General features: G+C 38.5%; 1 protein-coding gene across 2 annotated transcripts in view; it reads right to left on the minus strand.

The window, feature by feature from the left end:
• TTYH1 (tweety family member 1) overlaps positions 1 to 26,759 on the minus strand; it is a 134,297-nt gene that overhangs the window by 70,187 nt on the left and 37,351 nt on the right. For both annotated transcript variants that reach the window (XM_063437190.1, XM_063437191.1), the window contains exon 2: positions 8,503 to 8,675. In XM_063437190.1, the coding sequence (XP_063293260.1) occupies positions 8,503 to 8,675 (173 nt within the window). The remainder of the gene's footprint in view (positions 1 to 8,502; positions 8,676 to 26,759) is intronic.

Genomic DNA, 26,759 nt, shown 5'->3' on the forward strand with positions numbered 1-26,759 from the left:
GTGCCAGTTTGTCGCAGCTGGTGGAGAATGCAGTGGTGAAAGTCCTTGTAAGGACTAGAGCTTCCAGGACTGAGTGCAATCCAGTCCCTGGTAGCAAGTATAGATAGTTCCCCTATCCAGCCACAGCTAGGAAGCGGACCCTTGGCGGAGGTACCCAGCCGGGGTACAGAGCGCTCCATCACAGAGGGTCCTGCTCTAATGAGCTTAAAATATAACACAAATTTAACACAATTTCTCAATAGGTAACGGCACAGTGCAGCATGTTGATAAAGCCTCTACATAGATGTGAAATGTGTTCAGGATCACTCCAGGATCCGCAGGTTTTCTTTTTCTATCTCATGCAAAGATATTTTAAGTTTTGAAAATGTTCTTTGCATTATACTTTGGTGGATTTATGTTGTTTCTGCACTTCACCTATTAAATTGTCACATGCTTCCCTCATTTCTTTATGCATCTACCTGAGTGTGGTGAACATATTTTATTCCTTCTATATCACGGAACTGAAACACCAGCACTAGGGATTTGACTTAGCGTGGGAGTCTTCAAAGTAAGTGGATACTTATGTACAAATAGATCATTTAGAAAGTTACACCTTCCTGATACATTGTGGGCAGAGGCTTAGAGAATCTTTGGTTAAATGCAGAGTGCTATTCATTCTGTGTAATTATTGTATTGCATGTGCTCTGACGGCATAATTTGAAGCAGTTTATGACTATGGTAGGCGTGAATAAAGACAGAAGGCAGAATGTGGCACAGGAGAGATGTTTACTTATTATTATTTATTAGAAATATTTTCCTAAAGGAGGTGGGTTTTAAGTCTTTCTTAAATGTGTGAAAATACTGGGAAATACTAAATGATTAGAAACGAGAATTTCAAAAGAAAGGAACAGCCAGGGAAGTTTTAAAAAAGAGATTTGGCATGTAGGTATGAACAGTGGGAAGGCGTTTGTCATCGGCAAAATGGAGAGATCGGGATGGGACATACTTATTTGTGTGACAGTAGTTGAATACATGTGTAGTGAATTAACAATAAAGGACCACTATAGGCACCCAGACCACTTCAGCTCAATATATTGGTCTGAGTGCCAGGTCCCCCTAGTTTTAACCCTGCAGCTGAAAACATAACAGTTTCAAAGAAACTGATATGTTTACACCTAGGGTTAATGGAGCCTCTAGTTGCCGTCTCACTGACAGCCGCTAGAGGCGCTTCCGCGATTCTCACTGTGAAAATCACAGTGAGAAGACGTTGGACGTCCATAGGAAAGCATTGCGTAATGCTTTCCTTTGGGCAGTTTAAATGAGCGCGAGGCTCTTGTCGCCCATGAGCATTCGGATCTGACGTCAGCAGGGGGAGGAGAGGTCACCAGTGCCAAGGGAGCCCGGCGCTGGATTAAGGCAAGTGGCTGAAAGGGTTTAACCCCTTCAGCCCAGCGGGAAAGGGGCCCTGAGGATGAGGGGGACCTAATACCCTATAACTTGTTTTCCTGGCACTATAGTGGTCTTTAAAAGGAAAGAGTGAGGCTTTGTATAGTGAGGTTGCAAAGTTGGAAATGAAGAGAGAAGGTTTATGTAGTTAGGCAGAGAGTATATAGATTTTGCGTCCTATTGACTGTAAGCTTGTTTGAGCAAGGCCCTCTTCAACCTATTGTTCCTATACATTTTTGTAATTGTCTCATTTATTGTTAAATCTCCCCCTTTGATAATATTGTACAGCGCCATGGAGTATTCTGGCGCTATATAAATAATAATAATAATAATAATAATAATAATAATAATAATATCAGAAAGTGTCGGCCAGAGGGGAGAGGGTAAGTTGTAGACAGAATAGTAAGAGAAGTTGAGATTGACGATGTTGCCAAATGCCAGCAGTACGAGTAGGAGAGTTGGTGCACTGCATGAGCTGAAAGAGGACGTCATAAAAATGAGAGGAGTGTTAGAAGAAAGTATTTTGGGGAGCCCAGCTGAAAAGTGCTCCAGAAAGAGTCCAGGGTGTCCAAGGGTAATTAATAGACACAGAGCCAGGGCATACCAAGTAGTCTTCTAATTAGGCAGTCTTTCTTAAAGGAACAAGGTACAGCAATGTTTCAGCTACTGTAGTGAGTCTTATCAAGGCTTGATAAAAGCTCAATAAAGGAGCCAAAGCATTGCCATACCTTGTTCTTTTCATAAAGACTGTCTTATTAGGAGATTAATTGGTGTGTTCTGTCTCTCTCTCTTTCACCTGTGTATTCTTAGAATTTGCGAAAAGTGCAGCAATGTTTGGAGAGTGTCATGTTCTAAAAATAGATCAAGGATTAAAAGGGGAGGAGTAATCAATGGAAAGTGGCTGCTGGATTCATTTGTTTCCATGGTGATAACCAAACTTTTAATAGTAATGGTTACCATGCTCTAGTACATAATAGTTTAATAAATCTGCCCCAATATCTTTATTGCTTTTTTTTTTTTTACTGTAAGCAACCCTTGTTTTTGCTGAAGGTGAAATCTCCGTTCCTTATGTCTTAATGCAGGCTTCCCCAAAACTCCGGCCCTCTAAATGTTGCTAAACTACAACTCCCATGATTCTCAGCCTATCTATTTCATTCATAGAATCATGGGAGTTGTAGTTCAGCAACATCTGGAGGGCCGGAGTTTGGGGAAGCTTGTCTTAATGGATCACCTCTTTCCTGTTAATGAATAGCTTACAACAGAGCTTATTTTCACTGACCCCAAGTGATTATGCATATGTAGATTATTATAAAATGATCGATAATTCTAAATGATGTTATTTAATCATGAGTTCTGAAACCAGGCTGTGTGGTTCAACTCACTGTGTCCTTTGTCCTGTATACTTTTTTGGGTTAAATGACCACTAACGTCACCCACAACTGTTCATCTCAATGTAGTGGTCTGAGTGTATTGGTCTTGTCATTTTATTCCTGCAATGTAAATCATTGCAGTTTTGTAGACACTGTAATTTTTTAATTAAAGTTTTAAACACACCTCTTATAGATGTCTTTCAGACAGCCAATAGAGGCACTTCCTCTATAATGAATAAGTAAAACTAAGTCATGTAACATTTAAGCATTTAATTCAATGGTTCCAATGAGAAGCATTTGGATGCATACGTAGTACTCGCTAGGCATGCATATCCATTTTCAAAGCTCCTCTCGAGTAGGATTGGTCAACAGCTTAAGAGCCAAATGATGTTGCGGGAGGTGAAGCACCAGGCAGCACTGATGGAGTCTTGACATTGGACAAAACCTTTTTTTTAGGTTTTTACTGGAAACGGGAGGGGGGCCTACAGCTAATCTGCAGACTGGGCACTACAGCATTAGGAATAAAGATTTGTATTCCTAATGCTGCCATTTTCCTTTAATGTGTTTTGTATGCATTCTTTGTTGTCATAAACCTGGGCTTCTAGATTTTCTGAACATATTGTATTATCTTATTGATTTATTTTGGGCACTTTCACTGGAGATGCAGGTAATTGTTTTTTTTCTTATGGTAGTAGTTACTTGCTAGTTAATGTGATTATAGCTTTTTTTTTCTTATCGAGACTGGTCGATAACAGTTAAAAAATAAAAAGTCTCACTAATAACGAACCATTAAAACGGGGTGAAAAAATAACAAGCTCCAGATCATGAGAACCAGTGGTAAGGCATTAAGATTAAACAAGAAAAAAGGAAACTGTTTCTTTCTCTGATCCACAAAGAAAAGGCCTGAGAACAAGGCATGCATTGTTGTTGCAGCTGGGAAGAAAGAAGCAACACAGCCCCAGTGCCACCCGGTCCCAGCTGAACAAATGAAGCCTTGTGGAGCTTGCTGTTGTGTTTTATGCAATGGGTGATAGGTGGAGAGGGAGGCAAGGAAAAATAACACTGCCTGTCCATCTGACTGCTCTCTTTCCTCCTTACTGACCCACGATGAAAAAGAGAAATCAGCAGTCACCCCAGCAGGACTAATGTTCCTTCTTAACACCTTTATTGTCATCAATCTAGCCCCTAAATAAGGAAGTCTTCTTTATACAAACTACAACCTGCACGGCATGCAAGACAAACAGCAGGAATTTTCTTTAATGGTTCCACTACATGAGCTAGAGCTACCACAAAAAGGTTTATGAAATGAAAACTGCCCGCAAAATAAAACATTGACATGTGTCAACCTGACCAAAGAGGGGAATTAAAAATCCATCACACTAGAGTACACACATGGTGGCACCCGTATCTGTTCCCTGGAAGAATAACCACCAGGAAACACTTGGTGCATGAATTAGTCACATGGAGTTGTTTCGGGTCGCTGATGTTACACCCATGAAGTGCATACAGTTAGTTGTCATTAAAAGGCTTTAGCAAGGGACAATGTAGAAGCCTCCAAGCCCTTCAACAGGACAATTCTACAAAGTCTATAGCTAGGAGATTGAAAGGAATAATGATAATGGAAAAAGCAGAAAAAGAACAGGTTTGCAGGCTTAAAGAGACAGTACACATAAAAAGTGAAATATACATAAAGGAAGTTAGGGGGAAAAAGGGGGCAAATAAAATTGGGGATAGGGTGACTGTCATTAAAAGAAAAGAAACTAGAAAGTGACAGGAAATCAGAAAAATTATGTACTGGAAAAAAATAAGTGTGAAAGGATAGCTGTAGCATTTGAGGCTAACTATTCTGTACATTGGAAGGTAGTAGCAGAGTTTGCTACTTGCAGAACAGAGTAATAACTGCTAGTTTTTATAAGGGACTGGCTCCCTTCATCACTCTTATCCCTTTCAAATACACCCATGTTGTCAAATTGTTTAAATACTTGTGCCTCCGCTCCAGCATTTATATCTAAGTTGACGGCGGCCATTTTGGTGTCCCCAAGTAACATGTTCTGGTGGCCACCTTGGTGCCCCCCACTCCCTTTAAAGCTATTCCACTCCTAGTTTCTTTTATATTTTTTATAAAACTAGCTTTTTTACCATTAGGATTATAAACTCATATTATTTGATGTTTCCATTTCTATTTCGACTTTTATTATTCTGATAGTTTACTGAATGTTTTGTCACACGATCAATGATTTCACTAATTACAATAATGTCACTCTATGTAATGCTATTTAAACAGGATAGGCCCTTCATGCTGTAACACTTTGAAAAAGCCTTGCTAATAGGTGAAACACGTTAGTGTTTTAAAAAGTCATTTTGATATATTGTTTTTATTCTATTTGTCTCCAATAAAGATAGCCATGTTATGCTATTTGGAGCCTCCTAGCCTATCCTTTTAAACATTCCATAGTATTTATCGCCAGGAACCTGAGGACTCGCAAGTAATATCCTTGGTGGGGATTATTCCACCTACGCCTCCTACACTGAGCAATATTCCATTTGCACGTCGCTTGTGAGTATACCTCCTTTTCTTTAATTCCAGTTTTATTTTGGACCATACAGAGAGCACTATATTGTGTTTTTATCTTCCCTCCTTAGCACTGAGGATACTGCTTTGCTGCTATTTGGTAAAGAAACACCCTTACATACCCTGAAGACGCCTTTGTGAGCGCTTCAAGACGATCATCATATCCACAGACGGGGATTGTACCGTCCAGGTGCATATATCTGGAGCTGAATATAAGCTCCAGAAAATTGTAAGTGCAATTTTTCCTTTATTTACTATCGCCAGCAGTCAAATACACTACACTATATTTGTGTCCTCTCCCCCCTTTTTTTGCCCCAAGATTGAGAAAACCACCATAGACGCTGCTTCCTGACACTACCTTCCATACCTACCGTATTGCCAGAAAAAAAGAGACTCTGGTTTCTGGGCAGTTCTAGCAGCCAAAAATACAAGCACAGATATATTCCACCCCGATTGTCTCCTGTTTATGCCCTGTACATTACTTTACCATCTGAGACACTAACTAAACACAAACGCTAAATGTATTGTGCCGTACTGTTGCTGATTAGTTATCTACTAAAATAATCTATTGTCATGGAGATCATTTGATGCTCTGTCAATCAGACATTTCGTGTACCGGTATTAAATGAAATGGTGGGATTCATAAATATTAACATTTTGAAATATGGACACATTTGAAGTATTTCAATGTATTTTATTGAATAACTATATGTTCTATCTACAGCTCAACACATACAGGAACACACATGTGCCGTTATGGTGATGTTCCTGCAGCTTTGAAGATCTCAGTTCTCATTTCCCCTAATGCACATTGTGCTATCAGCACTATACTGAAGGATTTATCTACTCCAGCTGATATGCTCTAGCCTCTCTAGTGCTGGGGCTGTAATGAATTGGCTTGCATATGTTGAATGCTAAACTATATGAATGCTGGCTTGGCTTCCTATTTATTGCTGTGAGGCAGAGTGCAGCATGCTATATATCATACAAAACAATTTAGATGAACCTGACAAAATCTGCACAGCGGAACTATTTATATGAGCGGTGCTATAATACATGGAACAATAATACTAAAAGGAACACTCACCAAAATATTATCACCCTCTGAACCCTGCGCATTTGCCGAATGGCTTTAATTTTACCAAGAACATCATCCCTCCCATGCATACTAACTGCTTTAGTCTATACAGGAGTCTGTATTGCGCTGCTTGTGTGGGTAAGAGTAAAAGAGTTTTTTTTGTTTTGTTTTATCAAAACATTTCTTATTGGAAATTATGCAGAGCGTCAGCAGCAGTGTAGGTGTTGGGATTACATTACCGAATACCCTAGATGACCAATTCCATTTAAACAAGATAGACAAAAAGAAATAGCAAAACTAAGCATCATATATTACATATACATCTGGAAGTAAGGAGGGTTAAAGAAGACTTGATATAAAAACGCACTGTTTATTTAATAGAAATAACTTGTAAATGAATAGGAGACTGGCAGAAGTGCTAAAGAGTACTGAAGAACTTAGCTCAAAAACAATAATAAAAAATAAAAAAACACACACACAACTGCCCTAAACTGAAAGCAAATCATGAATTAACTTTTCATTTTATATAGGAAATACTCTGTCAAAATATGTTTCCATATCAGAGATCGCTGGCTGCTCACTGTTTAATAGCATGCCCCTACTTGCGGTATTGCGAGTAGGGGCTGAATTTACTAATACTAAGTAATCTTTACTTAGTATTAGTAAATGTGGCTGAAAGACCAATTTAGGTGACCAATTTAGGTCTTTCAGCCTTTTGGTAGATAGCTCCCTAATACCGTGGTAATTAGGGAGTTATCTACTAAGCGGCTGCTTATTTTATGTCATTTTTATGTGATTTCCCTATCCACTTGTCCTACTCTTACCCCCATTTTACTTTCCTTTGCAGCCCTCTATCCCTTTCCAGGAATTTTATAGAGCCATTTTTGTGCCCAAAAGTTCGAGTCCCCATTGACTTCAATGGGGTCAAGTTCGGGGTCAAGTTCGAGCACGAAACCAGACTTTTTTTCAAAGTTTGGCCGGACCCGAACATCCAGGTGTCCGCTCAACTCTAATCGCTGGTTGTTTGTGTTTGTTGTTGTTTTGTTTCTTTTTTTTTCTTTTCAAACTGCTGCATTTTAATCACAATAGCTATGTTTGTCCTCTTCTGCCATTTTGGGAATCTGCATTCCCAATGATGTTAGCTTTAGATTTCATAGGTTTCTTTCATATCTTGTATATACAGGATTCTGTAAATCAACATATAGAATATTTGTTCTGTCCAAACTATGCATTCAATCTTTTAAAAAATGTATGCATTACTATCCTAGAGATCGTATGCTCTCGCTTTAAAAAAAAAAAAATGTTTTACTGTTTGGTTGTGAAGGTGTTATATGTAGCTATATGTTATTTATTTTGTATAACTGTTTATATACAATAAACAAACATTTTTCCTAGGAGAAATGATCTTAGCATTCTAGCGGGTTACAGCTTGTGCGTAAAATCTTCATTTACAAAAATAAACCAGTTATTCTAGTTGGGTAAAAACCTATTTTGTAAAGTGTTGCATGGAGACATATAAACTTGTGAACTAACTAAAAAGTAACCGTATACAGCTTTTTTTGCATATGCTGTGCTGCTTAAAGGGACATTATAGGCACTCAGACCACTTCAGTTAATTGTCCCTGTCAGTTTAAGCATGCAATTGTAATTATTGCAGTCATTGATAAACTGCAATAATTATATTGCAGAGTTAACACCACCCCTCTAGTGGCTGTTTGCCAGACAGCCACTAGAGGTGCTTCTGTGTCGTTAGGCGACTTTCGTCTAATTTCGCTGTGCATGAGGACATCCAGCGTCAGCTAAAACCAAAAAGGTAAGCACTGATTCAATGTTTTCCTCTGAGGTAGTCCAAATTGAAGGTCGGCACTCGCTGATGTCGGCGGAGGAGGAGCGGAGGTGGAGCCTGACCCAGCTCCAAGGAATCAAGGAGGCGCACTATAGCGTACTGTAGTGCTAGGAATACAATTTTGTATTCCTTGCACTATAGTTTCCCTTTAATGCAGCACAGCAGGCACGTCCACTTTAATGAGAATGCTTCAACAGGTAGAAATTCTTACCAGCATATAATGACAGCAGCCACACAACTCCAGGTGACACAGCAGGCTCGATGGCTTTTAGAGTCATCTTCTTCCTGAGAGATGCAGCAGCAGAACCTTATTAAATATACGCAGATCAAAACAAGGCTGATGGCCAGGCAGAGTCCAGCAATGCCGGCTAAAAACAAAAGCGCCTAAAAAAATAGAGAAAAGAAACAAAACTGTTAACAAACTGCAAGAAAATAAACTACAATGAGTGGCTTAATAATAGGCAGTGGGTGGATGAACTCAGGTTTTGGGGCACCTGCAGACAATGCTTTACTTCTACAATATTGCCTTCTGGGACATTTGTATTCTATGGCTTTAAATTACTGAACAACAGTAAGTGGAATTCATCGTGTCCGTGTGCAATCAGCTCATGAAATCCAAACTGAATCCCAAAGGAAATTATGTTATTAGCTAAAGGAACACTATAGTCACCTAAACAACTTTAGCTTAATGAAGCAGTTTTAGTGTATAGATCATGCCTCTCAGGTTTAACTGCTCAATTCACTTCCATGAAATCCCTTTGTTTTTGTTTATGCAGCCCTTGCCACACCTCCCCTGGCTATGATTGACAGAGCCTGCATGAAAAAAAAAAAACGGTTTCACTTTCAATCAGATGTAATTTACCTTAAACACTTTTATCTCTTGCTCTGCAAATTGAACTTTAATCACATACAGGAGGCTCTTGAAGGGTCTAGCAAGCTATTAACATAGCAGGGGATAAGAAAATCTAAATGAAACAGAATTTGCAATAAAGAAAGGATAAACTTTCGATGACTCTTTACAGGAAGTGTTTAGGAAGGCTGTGCAAGTCATATGCAGGGAGGTGTGACTAGGGTTCATAAAAGTGATCTAACTCCTAAATAGCAGTGAATTGAGCAGTGAGGCTGCAGGGGCATGATCTATACACCAAAACTGCTTCATTAAGCTAAAATTGTTTTGGTGACTATAGTGTCCCTTTAATAGATTTCTCAACTGGAGCATATGAGTTCCACATACAGTCAAACTGTTCTTTCAAGTTGTGCCAAACAAATAGAAGAATCTATTGCCTCGTTTCCACTGAGCGGATCGATTCGGGTCGGTTCGGTATGCTATTTTGTGTGTTTCCATTATGAAAGTGGCCCATACAACGGAACTGTACCGCACCATTCAGGGTCCTGCTTCAGATGTAGGGCCATAGGAAATGGTACGGTACGGTTAGGGCGGAGCTACCATACAATCCATTGATTGGATGACACGCTAGGCATTTTTTCTAAACCCCGCATGGCCCCTGAAGGTCTGACTTGCAGTGGCTCCCCTGAATAGGCTGGACCATTCTAAACCTTCTAAACTGTACTGACCCGAACCGATCTGCTTTCTGTGATTATTTTTTCCATGTAACAAAGGAGGAAGAACTCAGCACTAGTAATGTGGCAAGGAATATCAGTTCTGGAGTACAGGGTATAGTCAGAACACACACCCCACCACACAGGTGAATTTTGGCTATGTGGCAGTGGACTAGAAACACCTGCCACTGTGTACACAACATATGTCACTGCAAATTATACACTGGATTTTTTATGGTGATGCTCATCATTAGTGCTGAGTACCAACACTGCTTTAAAATCCCAATGCCTAGTGTAACAATATGGATACTGTGCACCAAGTCCCAATGAACTCGGCAGTACTGTACCCACTGCACCTCCACTGTAACCAGGTAGTCACACAGGGGCACAACATAGCTCCTTCTATCCACCGAGGAAATTACAGAGAGCATATTATCTCCTGATGCTTTCTGCAGTACAAAAGGACACTAAGATACAGAGAGGTAAGTGGGGCATGAGAACCTCTACCTCTGAAGATAAACATGAGGTATTTATATAATCACAAATGGGGGCTCCAAAAACATGTGTATGGGAAAGAAAACTAAATATTTTTACACCACTGCATTAGGCAGATATCATTTCCACCAGAGATATTTTCTTCTGCAGCTTAAACACCACAGGAGGAATATATTATATACATAAACCAAAGCCATGAAAGTACAAAATACAATAGGAAGCCTATAGACACACCTCCTAGCATTGTTCTCGATGTACATAATCTTATCTCACAATAAAAGCCTCGGTGCAGGCAATGTGTGAAGATTCTCCCACTGACACCCTTTAAATTTGCACATGGAGTGAGAAAACGTATGTGATAATAGCATAAACGCTTGGCGCTGTCAAACAGCTGCGATTTGTTTCTTATGCAAGCTGTTCTTAATGTAATGTTATAAGTGAATGCATTTAATAATTATTCCAATGTATCACACTATGCAAAAGGTTAAATATCATTTTATGTTAGGATATATTGATACAATATAATGTGATTTATGCAAAAAACCTTGCTCAGGACAAAAGTCTTGATGTGAAAATATTTGCTATTTCACAAGAACCTTCTGTTGTGCTGCTGATTTGATTTGCTTTCTGAATATGTAGCGCTAAATTGAAGTTTAGCTTTTCATTATAGCTAATCATTTTTAGCAGCACAGTTTTCCATACAATACAAACCATTTTTTTCTAACCAAAAATAAAGGGACAATATAAGATGAAGTAACAACCATATTTTAATGAATTACGGCATCATTTTTCACTACACCATTGCTAGGCCTCAAGTGGATTCACTTACATACAATAGGCTCCTGGATGCTACTCAATGCTACGTATGTTCTTCTAACAGCCACAATACCATGGTTCCTAATGGCAGTGCCAAATGTCACTCGACCATGAGTTCCATGGTATTCCTGTGCAATAGAATGACACACAAATGTCCAACAAATGCTTAACTATATAAGCATGCCTCCCAACAGTCCCAATTTCAGCAGGGCAATCCTGACTTTCAGGTTTTGCCCAGCTGTTTCGACAGCCTAGGGTGCTGACCTGTCCCCTTTCTGGGTAGGACCACACATTGTGGGCAGACTTAGTGACATGATGGCAGCACAGTCCTGCCACTTTTACCCCACTCCCCCCGCTCCCTTACCAGCATCTCGATTCCTGGACTGCTGAAGTTGGGAGGTATGTATAAGACACCTGGCACATTTTTACTCTGCTAATAAGCAAAGCCACCCTAACGACTGATATATGTCCAGCTGTAACTTTAGCTTTTCTTTTCTTATCCTGTTCACTGTTGGAAATAGCATCGACAAAAACGGTCAATACAGGATCCACAAACTACCAAGAGTACATTACAGCACAAAGATTTACACTAATTGGGCTTTTCCTTCTGTAGGCCAATACTGCTCTAAATGCGGTGAGAGAAAATATGAAACAGCCATGTCATGAGCTAAAGCAATAACCATTAAAAAAATATGTCCTATAATATGAACTATTATTATATAAAAAATCTATGAACAAAATATATTGTTTTCAATTCAAGGCAGAGTTATTCCCCAATGAAAAATATATATTTTAGATATAAACTGTATGTAGCATCTGATTTGAGTTGTATATTTGTATTCAGTGTGCAATGAAGAGATTCTTATAATTGTATTTGATCTTTAACCCCTTAAGGACCAAACTTCTGGAATAAGAGGGAATCATGACATGTCACACATGTCATGTGTCCTTAAGGGGTTAAAGTTTTTGCACACTTTGTTTTTCTCAATAAAGTTTTGGTACAAGTAGCTGTTCTTTCCATTCATAAGACAGTAGACATCTCCCTAGACTTGGCCTTCGTACATTTTCACATCCATTCTTCCTATGGGAACACCAAAATAACCCAATAGTTTTTTAAAATCATATTTTTCAAAAATTCTGCTTGGATGGTCTTATAATTATTGTTGTTTGTGTATTAGCCCTAACTCTCTAAAGAAGCATTACAAATGTAATATTTTGGTGTAAGTAGTATTGAGCAGGGGATCAGAAAGAAGCAGGCCTGTGTTAATAACCGAGTTATTTTTTATCCTTCTTTCACTTCAGAAATCGGTAGAAAAAAAGCTTGAAAAGCAAACACTTGAAGACTGTAAATAGGATTGAAACCCAATATTTGTTTTTAATCTGATTACATTCCATCAGACACGCGGCTGTGGAAATTAAAATGAGAGTTTGCCGCTTGATTTTCTGCCATCTGAGACCTGGTTTCGTTCTGCTGACTGCTACCATGGCTGTGACCTCCTGCCATCATTTGAGAGTTCATTGAACATGACTTAATCGTGCCTGCTTTGATTTACAATTTAGTGTTTACACGTCTCAACATGAGCCAACTTTTTAATAAAGTGGGTTGTAGAGCTGCTGCTGCTGTAGTTCAGAAGTAAATAATGCACGGCAGTTGTGGGTTTTTTTCAAGTGACACTTCATGCTCACTGCATAGGTTATGTTGCAAAAAGGATACACGGTCCCTCTGTCCTCACACATAGTCAGTTATCCCTACAGCTATAAGCTTAAACCACCTACCCCTCTGACATCAAAAGAGAATGTTGTACTTCCTTTTTTTGGCAATACAAATATTTGCACTGAATGTGCTCACAGCACATGTACACATGATGTCTTTACACGAGTCCCAAGCCATCATTAAGAGATCAAGAATGTCAGAATAGGCAGTTCGGGTACTTTTCCAACTTTGTTCCCTAGCACCCTACTTTTGGGGACATCAAAGAACTGTCCACAATAAGCATAGCACAAGTGCTTCTTTAGACACATTTGCACAATGCTCAGGGCATTAGAACCCTACAGAGTGTACTGAAGCAGTGCACTCTTCAGGTCTTCTTTCAGTGGGATGGCCTGGATAACGGACAGGGTGCTTTGAGTGCATTCAAACCAGGCGAACCTGCTAGTGCTTTGGGTAGACCTTTTTCTGAGCAGGTCAGTCCTCTTTCAGGAACACCAGTGACGAGATCCAACTCCACAGGTATGCTGTTAGGATGAACCCATGTGTTGTGTTTCCTTACTGCAGACTGGTCAAAATCACAACTAAAAAGATCATTTTGATCAAAGAGGCACTTGAAATGGACATTTCAGATCCCTAAATCACTTTAGCTTGCTGAAATGCTTTATGTCTGAAGAATGTGTCCTCTTTTTTTCATTTTGCACAAAGTGCAGATTTAAATAGAAATTCACACTTTTATAAATTAAAATAGTTACACTTTGTTGGCTTTTAAGCACACAGAAGGTTATGTTTCTTCCTGGTTTGTTAAGCTCAGCTCAGAGCACCTGCCTTGCAAAGACTCCTCATTAAGCTGCATTGGATGTCTGTGAATGGACAGACACAGAAAATTTGGGCTCAGTTAGAACGTGAGGGCTTGCAAAGGCAACAGGCAAGAGAACGGCAAGCTGCTTAAGATATATCCACAATAATAAAATACATAATTAAATGCATGCAAGTTTTCATTTTGGGGTTTATCTACTAAACTGTGATTTACATTTATTTTGTATTTAGGAAGTGGAGTGTCCCTTTAAGCTTGTTATTTTGTTTCTCTCTGAGTGGTCTAATATTAACTAAGGGTCTTCCTGGCAATGGGGGACTACCTCCCATCTCGGTGGGTTTATATCAACCAATTCCTACGTGGTTTTATATTAAACCAATGGATGGAGCTGGGGGATTCTAAGCAGAAAGCTGAAGTGTTTGGGTTGCTAAAAATGCACCTTAAACTTCTTCAATACTAAACACAACACACAAAAAGAAAAGAACAACAGAATATATCTGAAACAGGGGGAGCAGAGCTAGCATGTGAATAAAGACAAACAACAATTCTCTTTGTAGACTGCTATTCAGAGACAAATGACAATTACATTATACTGTACGCTTGTAACGGGATGTTTTCTATCACTAGAGTTCTGTGAAATGGTGTTGCAGCAGTTTCATTCCAGTAATATTTATGGACCATTCCCTCTACAAAAGAAGGAGCACCTATTATTTTTGGTTCAATTAATCCTTAAAGGGAACCTCTAAGCACCAAAACAACTTTAGCACTTATCACACTTACCTGGGCACTCTGTGTGCCAAAGATCCTCTTCATAGATATCATCAAAGCGAAAGTCTCTACTTACAATTAGAGATAACAATTCCATTTATCGTTAGATTGAACTCACTGTCTGAGATGATCAACTGATACTATCCTTGGTCAACAAATTATGTTCATATTTGGACAAAACTGATATTACCAAAGTGAAATGGGAACTTCTGTGCATAAGTCCAACTATTCAGATTGACTCTTAGCAGTGAGATAACAGCATCCAGTAGTGGTGATGGTGTTTATAGTGTCCCTTTAAGGCTCTTGCATCAAAGAAATTAATATATTGGCAGGGAATATAAACCAATAATACAGAGTACCCATCATACTGATTGCAGAAAGCGCAGTGAGATATAAAGAGTTACCCATACAAATTGTGGAAACCACATTGCGAAGCATCAAAAGTAAATAATGCTTATTGTGCATGAGTCAGGCTTGGCATATGATCTAATGGGTTTTCCTAGAAGACACAGTAAGATGAAACAGAAAGGTCAAATCCTGAATCTCTATGAAAAGTCATATGAGTTTGTATATGTAAAAGGATTCGGACTGAAAATATATTGAAATTAAAACACGTTTGGTATCATTGATTACAAGCTTAACCTGCGTTGTTGTACATTAAGAGTCTTATAATTATCACAGTACTCTAATATCTATTTGTGGTGAGGCCACACATGATAAAACTACCAACAATGCAGATAGAGAAAGGACTGAATTACTTTAACTCAAGCACTACATGTCCAGACTCCAAGCACCATGGTCACTTCAAATCAGTGAAGTGGCTATAGTGTTTGGAGTAGCCCTTAAAGGGAAGGCTCTGGGTACATATCGGATCATCACTTGACATAACTATTCCTGGTTCTAACCACACAACCCCATTAATGTAAAATTGGAATTTTCACTACAGGTGTATTTAAAGAGGTAGGGTATTTAAAGATGATCGTGACTACAGCAGTATCATTCCAAGTGTCTATCTTAAATTTTACCACCACTGTGAATTAATCAGTGTTTTACTCCAACCACCATGACCATTTTGAGTGGTCATGGTTGTAGAAGTCAGGGTCGAGTTGCTCCGCCACATGTGACTTAGGCAACCCAAAACTCTGTTCTAGACTGGCTAATGTTAATTTCGTGCAAAAAAATACATTTGTCCATCCCACAACTCCCATCCTCACCTTGCTGATTGCCTCCCTCTCCTTTCCAGCTCGGAGTGTGCGCATGCGCTCTAATCCAGGAACCAAATGCTGTTAATTTTCTTATTGTCTCCGAATAGCAATGTAAACATGGCATTGTTTTTGATCTTTATTTTATTTGATAACAATACATTTGGTTTCTAAAGAAGTTTTATACTTCATGTTTCATGACACCATGTTCTGGCATTCTGCTTTTTGGAAAGGGCTTAGCATTGATGGAGGAAGGAGTAAAATGATTGTTTAGCAGTTAGTTGAACTATTCAATTTATAACCCAATTAAATGTAACTTCCCACTACCTGATAGTTCAAGATTCTCAAAGCATTTTCATTGTCAGCAGAATTAAACTAACCATCCATTACAAAGCCACAAAACAATGGGTCATCTAAGTATCTGTCAATTCACTCAACAGACATCCATAAAGTGGGGAGGATCCTTGCTGGCTAGATTTACTGGATCATTTCTCCTCCTACTCTAGTCCTTAGATGGAAGTAATTACCAGTAAGAATGATTGAAAGTTAAAGATGAGAGATCAGGGAAGGCAAGAAAATAAAAATTCAGAATGCTATGAACATAAGATCACGATCACATCTGAAAAAAAAAATGATCTTCATTTTATAATCCAAGGACAAACTGGTGAATTTGTCAAGTGACGTGTACCTATCTAGTTATTGGTATTTTAAGGTTAATGTTGGGGATCTTAGGTTTACGGATTAACAATTTGAGGGGGTTTAGGATTTTGGTTGTTTTGAGTTACTGGAGACATAGCGTTGGGATTGGGGGCCATTAAAATGTTGTGGACTCAATTTTATTTTAAAGGAAGGTAAACGGACTTTGATTTTTGAATTCTATCAGTCTATCATATTCAGCATCATCGCAACTAGCATAAAAACACCAATTCAAGACAATTCTGGTAGCAAAGCATTGGGATAATGATTTTCTATGAGAATCATCTGATTGCAAAGCATTGTGATTGCCGCACATGAACCGTAGGGACAGTTCTTATCTATGAGAAGCTGAGATTGGCCCATGCTGATCTCCATTTATAATCTCACAGCGAGGGCAGGTAATCTAGAATGGAGCAGGATGAATGGTGATTTTTATTTCTTTTTTGTAATAATCTCAAAAAAAGGGAATCTAGAATTAGAAGACTCTAATATTCAAAGCATATTATTCATGTATTTATTCATAACATTAGATTGTTCGTTTTGGAAAATTTAGAAGGGGGGATGAATATTAATATGATTGACATAAGCTAATCCGTACTCCATACAATGATTCATAGATTTACCTGCAAGTTTACAATCTAGGGCTAGGCAATAAAAAAAACCACAGAGACTGGTAGCAGAAAACATGTTTTGCTAAACTGCAGAACTGCACAGTTCACTCCTATCTGAGAATCTCATGAATAATTCATATTGTGCTTGTGCAGTGATTAAATGTGTGACCCACAGTAGTCACTGTGTAGATACATCTCAGATTATAATGACCATACTGTGACATTATATATAACACTATTCATGCCACAAATTATCTCTGTTGCTGTTTCTTGTTGATATTTTGTTAACATGTGACATCTGGAGAGCTTTTCACAGCACACAAACGCACTTTCAACAAAAAACAATAAAGGAGTATTCCAAGGACTCTGTCAGAGTTTTGTAGTGGTTATGGTGTTAGAAGATCCAATTTTTTGGGGGGGGGGGAGTCAAATGGTTTTCAACTGATTGAACAAAAATGGTGGGATTCTTAAATTCACACAACATATTTGTATGGAGTTGTATGTATAAAGAGACTCTGAGTGCTGGAATGTAGGATGATTGGGTCACACCGAATTCCTCCTCGTTCACACCAAAAAGGCAGCATGCGTTTACCCTTCAAACTTTGTCATTATGGCATCTTGAGTGGGAGATTAAAAGGACCTGGAAATACACCATTTTTTGTAATACTCAGGGCATTCTCTGCACATGAGCATTTTGGCAAGAGAGTGTAGAAATGTGGTACACTACTTACTGGGAACATTAGGTAGCTAGATAGACAAAAACACTTTCGACAGCTTGTTGATCCAGGGAAAAATGTGACTGCCATTTTTGGAGTCGAAAATAATTTTGTTTCCATTTTGTAACAAAATTAGAAATCACTTCAAAATGTATTTTTTGGGGGGCTCCTTGTTGTTCAGCAGCAGAGATGTGTAAATGGCTGAAATTATTAACATGTAACTGATTGAAACCTGCACTGCAACAATAGTCTTTTGGTACTGTAATATACACTATGCTGAAGAGGTTCTGGTGCTTAGAGTGTCCTTTAAAGACCTAGGAAAGCCAGTGTGGAGACGTGAACATTGATGTAGTGTGTCTCTCACTGTATTGACTCTGCGTGGTTTAATATAAGGGAATCCCCTTACTACTAATCCAAAGTACTCTACGACATTATTGACTAAATGTCAAGGAATGGAGCGATTGCATTATTGATCGATGTTAACGTTAACCTTTTACAAGCAGGAATATGAATTGGAGAAGAAATATCTTCAAATCCAACATCAATATGCATTTTATTTATGGGAAGGTGATTCCTTTAGAGCAGTTAGACAGACATTTCATGTAAAGTGTATTTAAAAAAAATAAAAGAATAAAAATTTATAAAACAGGTCTAATTGATTTTCAGGATCCCCTTATACAACCATAGTCAGCACATTCATTTCACATGTGGATCTTTAAGAATGATCGACCCATGAATAAATCAGGCTGTGCTCACCGCAATGTCTAAAAATCATCACATATTTTATGTTTGATTTTCACACTTCTAGTTAAAGCAGAATTTTCGGGTCATTACCTGTTTAACTCAGTTTAGATTGCCTGTAGTCTTCCAGATTATGGAATCTAACATTATATCATGTTAGAAAACCCAAAGGCACAGAGTTTGCAACTTATTTGAATGCATTGTATAGTTTTTGGTTATTTTCTTTCACCTTTAATTTTCTTTTTTAATTTTTATGAAAAAATTCCTTGACTTCTGTTCCTTCTTTTAGTAATACCCACTGAAAACCAGGAACTGGCTGAGTTATGATACCTACCTTTACCTCTGCCTTTACTGATCTCGCATTGCTTTCAATGGGATGATTGGTAAGAATGCATGATGTCACGTGTGCATGCTCTCTGACTGATGATGAAAATAAGTATAATAATTACATTTTTGATATTACCTTGCATCTTACAGATCCAATACATTGATCGGTACACTATAACCTATTGGTGCAGGATTCCCACCTGTTGTGCCTACATCAAGTCAGCCATGTCACCACTGGTATGACTGACTAATCCTCACTTTGTAAGAGTTATATTTCAGGCATGCAGAGAGAATTTATTAAGCCACTAAGTCACCTATAAAAAGAAACAGTCACAATTGCACAACTCTTCCTAAGGTATAGATATGGATTGTGTTATTTGTGCTATGCGTGCTTTATTAAATTTATATCATAGGCAAAGTTGCAAAGGCACAGTCTGGCATATGATACAAATAAACGAGTCTCCCATGATGCAGTGTGCATGGCCCATGAATGCCAGGTGCTCATAAGAAACCATGAAATTATTGCACAAGAGTGAATGCATTCATGCAGGATCATAGGAGACATTCAATATATATTTAATATGCAATATTTACTTGGGTACAGAAAAGAGGGACTGTCATCGTCATTAAAAAGTTACAGCTCCTGCTTAAAAATATGTTCAGCTTAATAAGTATCCATAAAAAAAAAAAAAATTTAAATAAACAAACAAATGTGTTCTGCTGTGTGAGTCATTTTATCTAACATAAACGGAACCTGACCTCTCACCTTGACTTTCTTTTGTATGTGCTTTATATTAGGGCACATAAAATGTTACCAGTATATAGTACAAGTATAGCAACACAATATTTAAAAGCTATACAAGTCATTTGAAGTACCAACTGTTAGAAACTCTATAGATGAAAACAAAAAATACTATTTCCCTGCATATTCCTGCCTGCTACAAGCATTGGGGGTTTTCTTACAGAAAGCTCCGGCTGATGAATGGGATGCGTTTGGGGACCTGCTTGCGCAGATAGCTGCTTAAAGATATCAATGTCTTCTTGACAGGCTATTCGACCTGATGCCTGGCTGACATGAACCAGCTACAAATGTAGATGAAGCCACCTGCGTGCATAACTCTATAGTAGTGATGGTTACTATCATTGCAGTTGTTTGCAAGCTCCATTTCCCATGATGCACATCCAGCCTAATGCATTATACATGGGATTTTACATTCTCAGCAGCTAGATAGAGATATCTCTGCCTGTCTTCCCAATTGCACAAATGCTTTGGGGTGGCTCACATGAAATTACGGAGGAAAGTGACATGAAATGAGAGAGATAGCGTGTATGAATTAAGCATGAAAGCATGAAATGGGGGCAGATGGCATGAAATTAGGATGGCAGCAGAAATGAGATAAAAGAAGGGTGGCATCAACTTCTATAAAACTGTAGAGGTTGCATGGAATTATGTGGCACTGAGATGATGGGATGGGGCAAGTATAAAAAGAGTGAGCTGGAATATAGGAAGGTAGCTGTAATAAGAAAGGAAGGCAAATACATAAAAAGGAAGGGGTCTGGAATTAAAGAGGGGAGACTGAAATACGTACATGTAAAGGGAGCTGAAATGTGCCTTTCCCATCAATAACCCAAACAAATTGTCAGTGGACTGCAGAAAGGTTAAGTGGTCATGCTACTACACAGCTAGGAGCATACTTAAGTACAAATTGTATCTGTTTTTTACATCTACATCACTGGACTAATATGGCTACAATCTCTACTTATATACAAACACATAGATACAATATTTTATCCCAGTGGGAAGGGGACCTTGTATAATCAGCACGACTGAATCCTGACCCTTCATACTTGATGTTATGTGGTGATGGTAGCAAACCATGTTTTTTAAACATTGGATACTTGAATCCATTCAAGATGGGTAATACATGCAGAAACTGATTTGCAAGACTATATCAAATTGCTCAGTAATAAATTAACTCCTACTGAAATTACACCCCCTCCAGTTCTCACCGAAAGAACTTCTATTAAAATAGATTAAACAATTGACTAGTTTGAAATGGGTCATTAGCACGCACTTTATATTTATGATGTGCATGAAACAATCATCATTCTTCTAAATTTCTGCTATTAATCAATACAAACAAATACCTAGTCTTTGATTGCTACCAAATTAGACCTTTTTTTAAGGATCAAAGTGTAAATAAAGACTTTAATCCCAACATCAGTCTTATTAGTTTAATGAAAAGAGGGCAAGGATTACACAGAGCAGAATATTTAATGACACCATGGATGTTAAAAAAAAAATTAGGAGAGGAAGAAGATAGATATTATAGATATTCATAATTAGTTGGTGAAGGACAATGGGTGAGATGGAAGGAAGAAAACTTAATCAACAGAATGAAAAGCCTCCTTTATATTAATTATTGTGGTAGGTGGACAACTGTGATCTAGGGTAAGACGCCCATGAATGAAGTATGGAAGGTCACCAGTCCTTTGAATGTTCTAAGAGGTCATTCTGATTATATCACATTTTCCATCGGTGAGAAATGGCTGGATATATCAGGATGTGAAGAGTGACTTGAACAGAATCCCACCATTTCAAATTTTCAACAACACTTTGATCACTATTACATCAGCGAGAAAAGAGCCCATATCTTACATTAAGCACTCAAAGTTAAGCAATCACACATTTTCTAAAGAAGAGTTATCCAAATTTTTTAGACACCTAAAAAAATCTTGGGAAATCATTTAATACACTTATTGTGACAACTAACTCAAAAATATGTTTGCACATGAGCAGAACAAAGATAACAAACCCTTTGCCTGACTTTATGATGTGTACAAGCAAAGTTTATTACCATCGCCAATTAATTTCACCTGGCTGTCTGTAGCTTTCAGTGATAAAGTTAAAACGCCTGCAATAAAGTAAGTGTTGTCTGTCAGTAACATTACGACATCAGCTGATTAAGCTTGACACCACAAGACAAACCAGTAAATCACGAGTTAGGCTTGGTTTTAAGTTTATAGCGTTCTCTCACTTCTGTAGCATTATAAACAATAGAATGGTCCATGAAACTTAGATTTTGATCACTTTGAAAGCTACAATTCGGGACAAAATTCAGAAAATGCAGTTATTGATGTCAGATTACTATCCACAATTTTTTTTCTATAAGGCACAAGACCCAAGAATGAACAATTATAATGCAAACTGTGAGTAAAGTATAATTTAAAGGCATGAAACTGAATTACAGACCATATACAGCTCTGTAAAAAAAATAAGAGACTACTGGCAAAATTTCTCTTAAACTTCAAATAAAAATATTGCCATTTTGAGCATGTATTTGCAGAAAATAACAATTGATCAAAATAACAAAATGCAGTGTTTTCAGACCTCAAATAATGCAAAGAAAACAAATTCATAGTAATTTTTAAACAACACAAAACTAATGTTTTAAAGCGCACTGTCCTGCCAGACTTACCTTTCCACAATTGCTTCCTCTTCTCTTCCTCTCTCAGGACCTGTTCTTCATTTCTTCCTATCTGATCTAGTTTTCTTAAGACAAAGTAGGGACTACGCTTGACCATCAGGTCAAATCATTTTTCCCACAATACTCACCCTTCCTCCGTGATCTTGTGTTGCTTCATTCACGGTTCGAACTTCCTGTCATATAGACAGGATGCTGGCGAAACTACTGACGAATGAATCAATAGCCGAAATTCCTGTCCGAATGTCAAACATTAGCGAATGCCCAAGTGTTCAATTGGGCAAGTGCAGGAATTTCTTAGTGCTATCTAGTGTGGGCAGATGACATGTCTCACAGGGCCTCCATTTGCCCACACAAAGACCTAGGCCCGGGCATGAAGAGTTTAAAAAAAATGTGTTTAAGTTGGGAGGGGGGGGGGGAGAGGGTTAAAATCCTGGCATGCTCTCCACCACTCTTTTACCTTATGTTATCTTTATGCATTTTTATGCTAGTCACAAAAATTCAAGCAGCTCAGCTTTGTTTAATGGCTTGTGACCATCCATCTTTCTCTTGATCACATTCCTGAGGTTTTCAATGGAGTTCATGACTGGAATTGATGTAGAGATGCTAATTTCAGAAAACAATTGAGTGGCATCTTACTTTTTCCAGTGCTATTTATTTATTGTACAGCACTATGTAATTTGCTGGCGCTATATAAATAACATAATAATAATAATAATAATAATAATAATAAATTGGATTTCCAAATTTAGCTACAGAGAAGGGATCTGTTATCTAGAGATCTATAGGACTATGATACTTGAAGGACCCCTGATAGTTTCCAATAGCTGTAAAAAATATCTCAACTGAGCTCAACAATGTGTCCTGCCCTCCTCCCCCCATAGAATAGTCAGTTAAAGCAACAATAGCACAAATAAATAGAAAGCTACCAGACAAATCTACAGACAAGGCTTCAATCACAGAAGACATTCTCTTAACTGGTAGTGTAAACAAGAAAACTCTCTGCATAAAAATTAAGATTGTGGAAGAACAACACAGGATTTAATTACACACTATTAATTATCAAGGATCATTCTTTATGACTCACTGTGTCGTTGATATATTCCCCAATAGTTGTCAGTAGCTGCAGGAATAATTCAGGTGACTACATTATCGAAGGTTCATTAAAAAGGTATAGAAAGAACTTTTGACTCATCATATTATTTTACCAATAATAGGAATAATGATACAATTATTTAACAACCAAAAATAGTTTCATGTTATACATATAATTTGAAACAGCCATGGACCGTTCAACAACACAGCAAGCCATTTGTGGACTTCCCAGCCTGTGGACACATGCATGGCCCATCTTTACTGGGTCCATGGCAAGTTTCTCCAGTACTTCATAGGCATGGCTTTCAATATTAATTCAGGCTAGTTTGGCATTTCTTCATTCTTCCTACCCTAAAAATGTCTCAAACCTATTAAAGGAAAATATCAATTGTTAAATTAGGTATTTGTTTCTTGTATGGTGAGATAGAGATGCCCCTTAACATTTAAGAATGCCATTGCTTTTATTAGTCTTACTGTAAAAAGTATATGTTACATGACATGTTTTAAGAATCCTTTTTTTTTTTTTTTGAATGCAGCTGTCTCCATCACCGTCAGAAATAAGGTGGATGGGAACTGTTGAAATTCTAATTGTGTATATAAATACAGAGAGCAGAATTTGTATATAGAGCGGAGCTGTACTGGTACAAAGCAGCCCAGGGCTACATGTTGGTTTAGTGACAGTAGTAATCTATTCATACGTGAATAATTCTAAGAGAGCTGGATGCAGCAGAACAGCTAGACAGACAATTGGCATCTGAAGAGAGAATGAGGCTTGCAGACAGCAGGAATCTGACATGGGGTGAAGGGCAAATAATAGAAGGGAGAGTGAGAGACAGATCCGAAGTGTGGGAAATTGGGGGGAGGGTGAGAGGCGCAAATAAAACACAAACATCACTAGGATCACAGAGTGAGAGACATGGATTGGTGGGGGGAGCTGGAAGGGGAAGTTAGTCTATGTCAAATACAAGTGGGAATAGACACAAAATGATATGAGTGGTGAATAAAGAAACCAAGGGCAGATGTATAAATTGCATTTCCCAAGGATGATGCTAATTGTGTTATAGTTAGGCGCTGTCTGTCTGGGAACTGGCTTGCTGCTAACATAATAAGAAATTGTTCTGCATCCAGATTTCCACTTGCAAATGTCTTGATGCAATATATTTATATGGTAAAATGTGCTAATCAAGTGATCTTTAACATCAGAGAGAGATTTCTCAATTCCATGACATTCTAGAGAGCTCAGCTCACACACATAGCTGACTTAGACTGGCACAAAATGCAGTAAATAAGTATTGGAGTCAAACATTGGAACGCTGGGGTAAAACTAGCTCCTACCTCTCATTGGTTGAAAAGTGGATGATAGCTCTCATTGATTAAAGGGACACTCCAGGCACCCAGACCACTTCTGCCCATTGGAGTGGTCTGGGTGCCAACTCCCACTACTCTTAACCCTGCAAGTTTTTATAAACTGCAATAATTACCTTGCAGGGCTAACTCCACCTCTAGTGGCTGTCTACAAGACAGCCACTAGAGGGCACTTCCTGGTTCCTAGCACAGGAAACCTGTGCTAGAGCATTGCTGGACGTCTTCACGCTGTGTGAGGACCTCCAGCGTTGCTCATTTTCCCATAGGAAAGCTTTGCGGTGGGTGGCATCAGTCCCGCCAACCGGCCGACGCAATCGGAGGGTGGAGCAGCGCGGAGGAAGAAGCAGCGACGTGGGACATTGTCACTGCCTCAGGTAAGTTACTGAAGGGGTTTTCACCCCTTCAAGATCCTGGGATTTGGGGGGTGGGAGGGAGAGGGGACCTGCAGTGCCAGGAAAACGGATTGTTTTCCTGGCACTAGAGTTTCCCTTTATAAAAATAGGGTATAGCTGTTATTGATTTAAGAATGTCTGAAAGCTCTCAACTATTAGGAAAAATCTTGTTCGAAGAGTAAAAATTAGCTGATATTTCTCATTGAGTAAAACCATGTGTTCTCAGTGAGTAAAAAATAACTGATATCTATGATTGAGTTAATGCAGGTTGATGGGTAAAAACTGCTTGAAATTGCTCATGGGATGTCTCATATTTATATCTTTATGCCCAGATATGCAGACATAATCTTCTGGTTTGATAATGACAGAAGGTAATTTAAATAGTAAAACAGAGCTTATAATAATGACTTAACAGAAAAACACCATATAATACATTATATGTATATAATAAAATATAACTTTTTGCATAGACATAAAATAAAAATAAAAAATACATGCCAGATTCATATATTCTCCAGGAAGGTGTAAATAAATAGGTGCACATGTAATTCAACAACATTACCCCCTAAGGACTGAGGCCAATTGTCCAAGTTCTGAACCAAAACAATACCTTGAATTTGATCTATGTCTGTTCAACTATAATTTACCTCTTTCATATTAAGTGTACCCACATTATATATCATTTTGTGCTCTTTCACTGATGATATCATCTTCATTATACATTTTACTGCTCTAAACCACTCATATTTGTGTTCAGTGATCTCTTACAAGTACAGCAGTATCCCCCATGTCCAGATTTTATGGGGTTTGGTAAATTATAGAGTTAAATATATGGGACTTGCCCATTTCAGTTTTTACACATTGAAATTTGGCAGATTGGTTTGCAGGGCCTATGTTGCCTTTGAGACCATATGGCAGCCCAGGAATGAAAATTACCCCCATCATGCATACTTTTGAAAAGTCATTTAAAATGGGGTCTGTCCAGCCTTTTTTTAGTAGCCACCGAGTCACAAACCACAGCAAAAATTAGTGTTCATATTTGTTTTGTGCATTTTTCACACAAAAACCACTTTCACCAATGACATTATTGTCATTATATTTTTTACTGCTCTAAACCACTCATATTTGTGTTCAGCTATGTCTTACAAGTATAAGAGTACCCCTCTCCCTACCCCCATACAGGTATTATGGGGTTTTGGAAAGGTACAGGGTCAAATATAAGGCTTGCCCATTTTAGTCATAATACCTGAGAATTTGACAAAGTGATTTTTTTTTAGGCATATGTTGCCTTTGAAAGAGTAAGCCTGGGAAATAACGTTTCCATAATGTAGCGGTACTTACCCTCTCCAGGGGCCGGCCGGGGTCCTCTCTTCTCGCCGCGCGCGGTCCTGCTCCTGCACGAGCCGCGCGCGGCTCAGCCAACGATAAGATCAGTCGGGCGGGCAGTGACCGCGAGAAGCGGTCACGTGTCCCGCCCGACACTAAGAGCGTGCCGCGCGTCTCGGGCGCGCTCTTAAAGGGACAGTGGGAGACTAAATTAGAATCAGTCTCCCATTGGCCCCTGTCAGGCCACATTCCCCATACAATCACGTTTTGGGGGCGTGGATATGACAGGGGCCAATCAAAGTGAACCTTAGGGTATTTATACTCACCTGTTTCCCTTGCTCCTTGCCC

The sequence above is a fragment of the Pelobates fuscus genome, chromosome 11 (genome assembly GCF_036172605.1).
Source record: "Pelobates fuscus isolate aPelFus1 chromosome 11, aPelFus1.pri, whole genome shotgun sequence".
Lineage (NCBI taxonomy): Eukaryota > Metazoa > Chordata > Amphibia > Anura > Pelobatidae > Pelobates > Pelobates fuscus.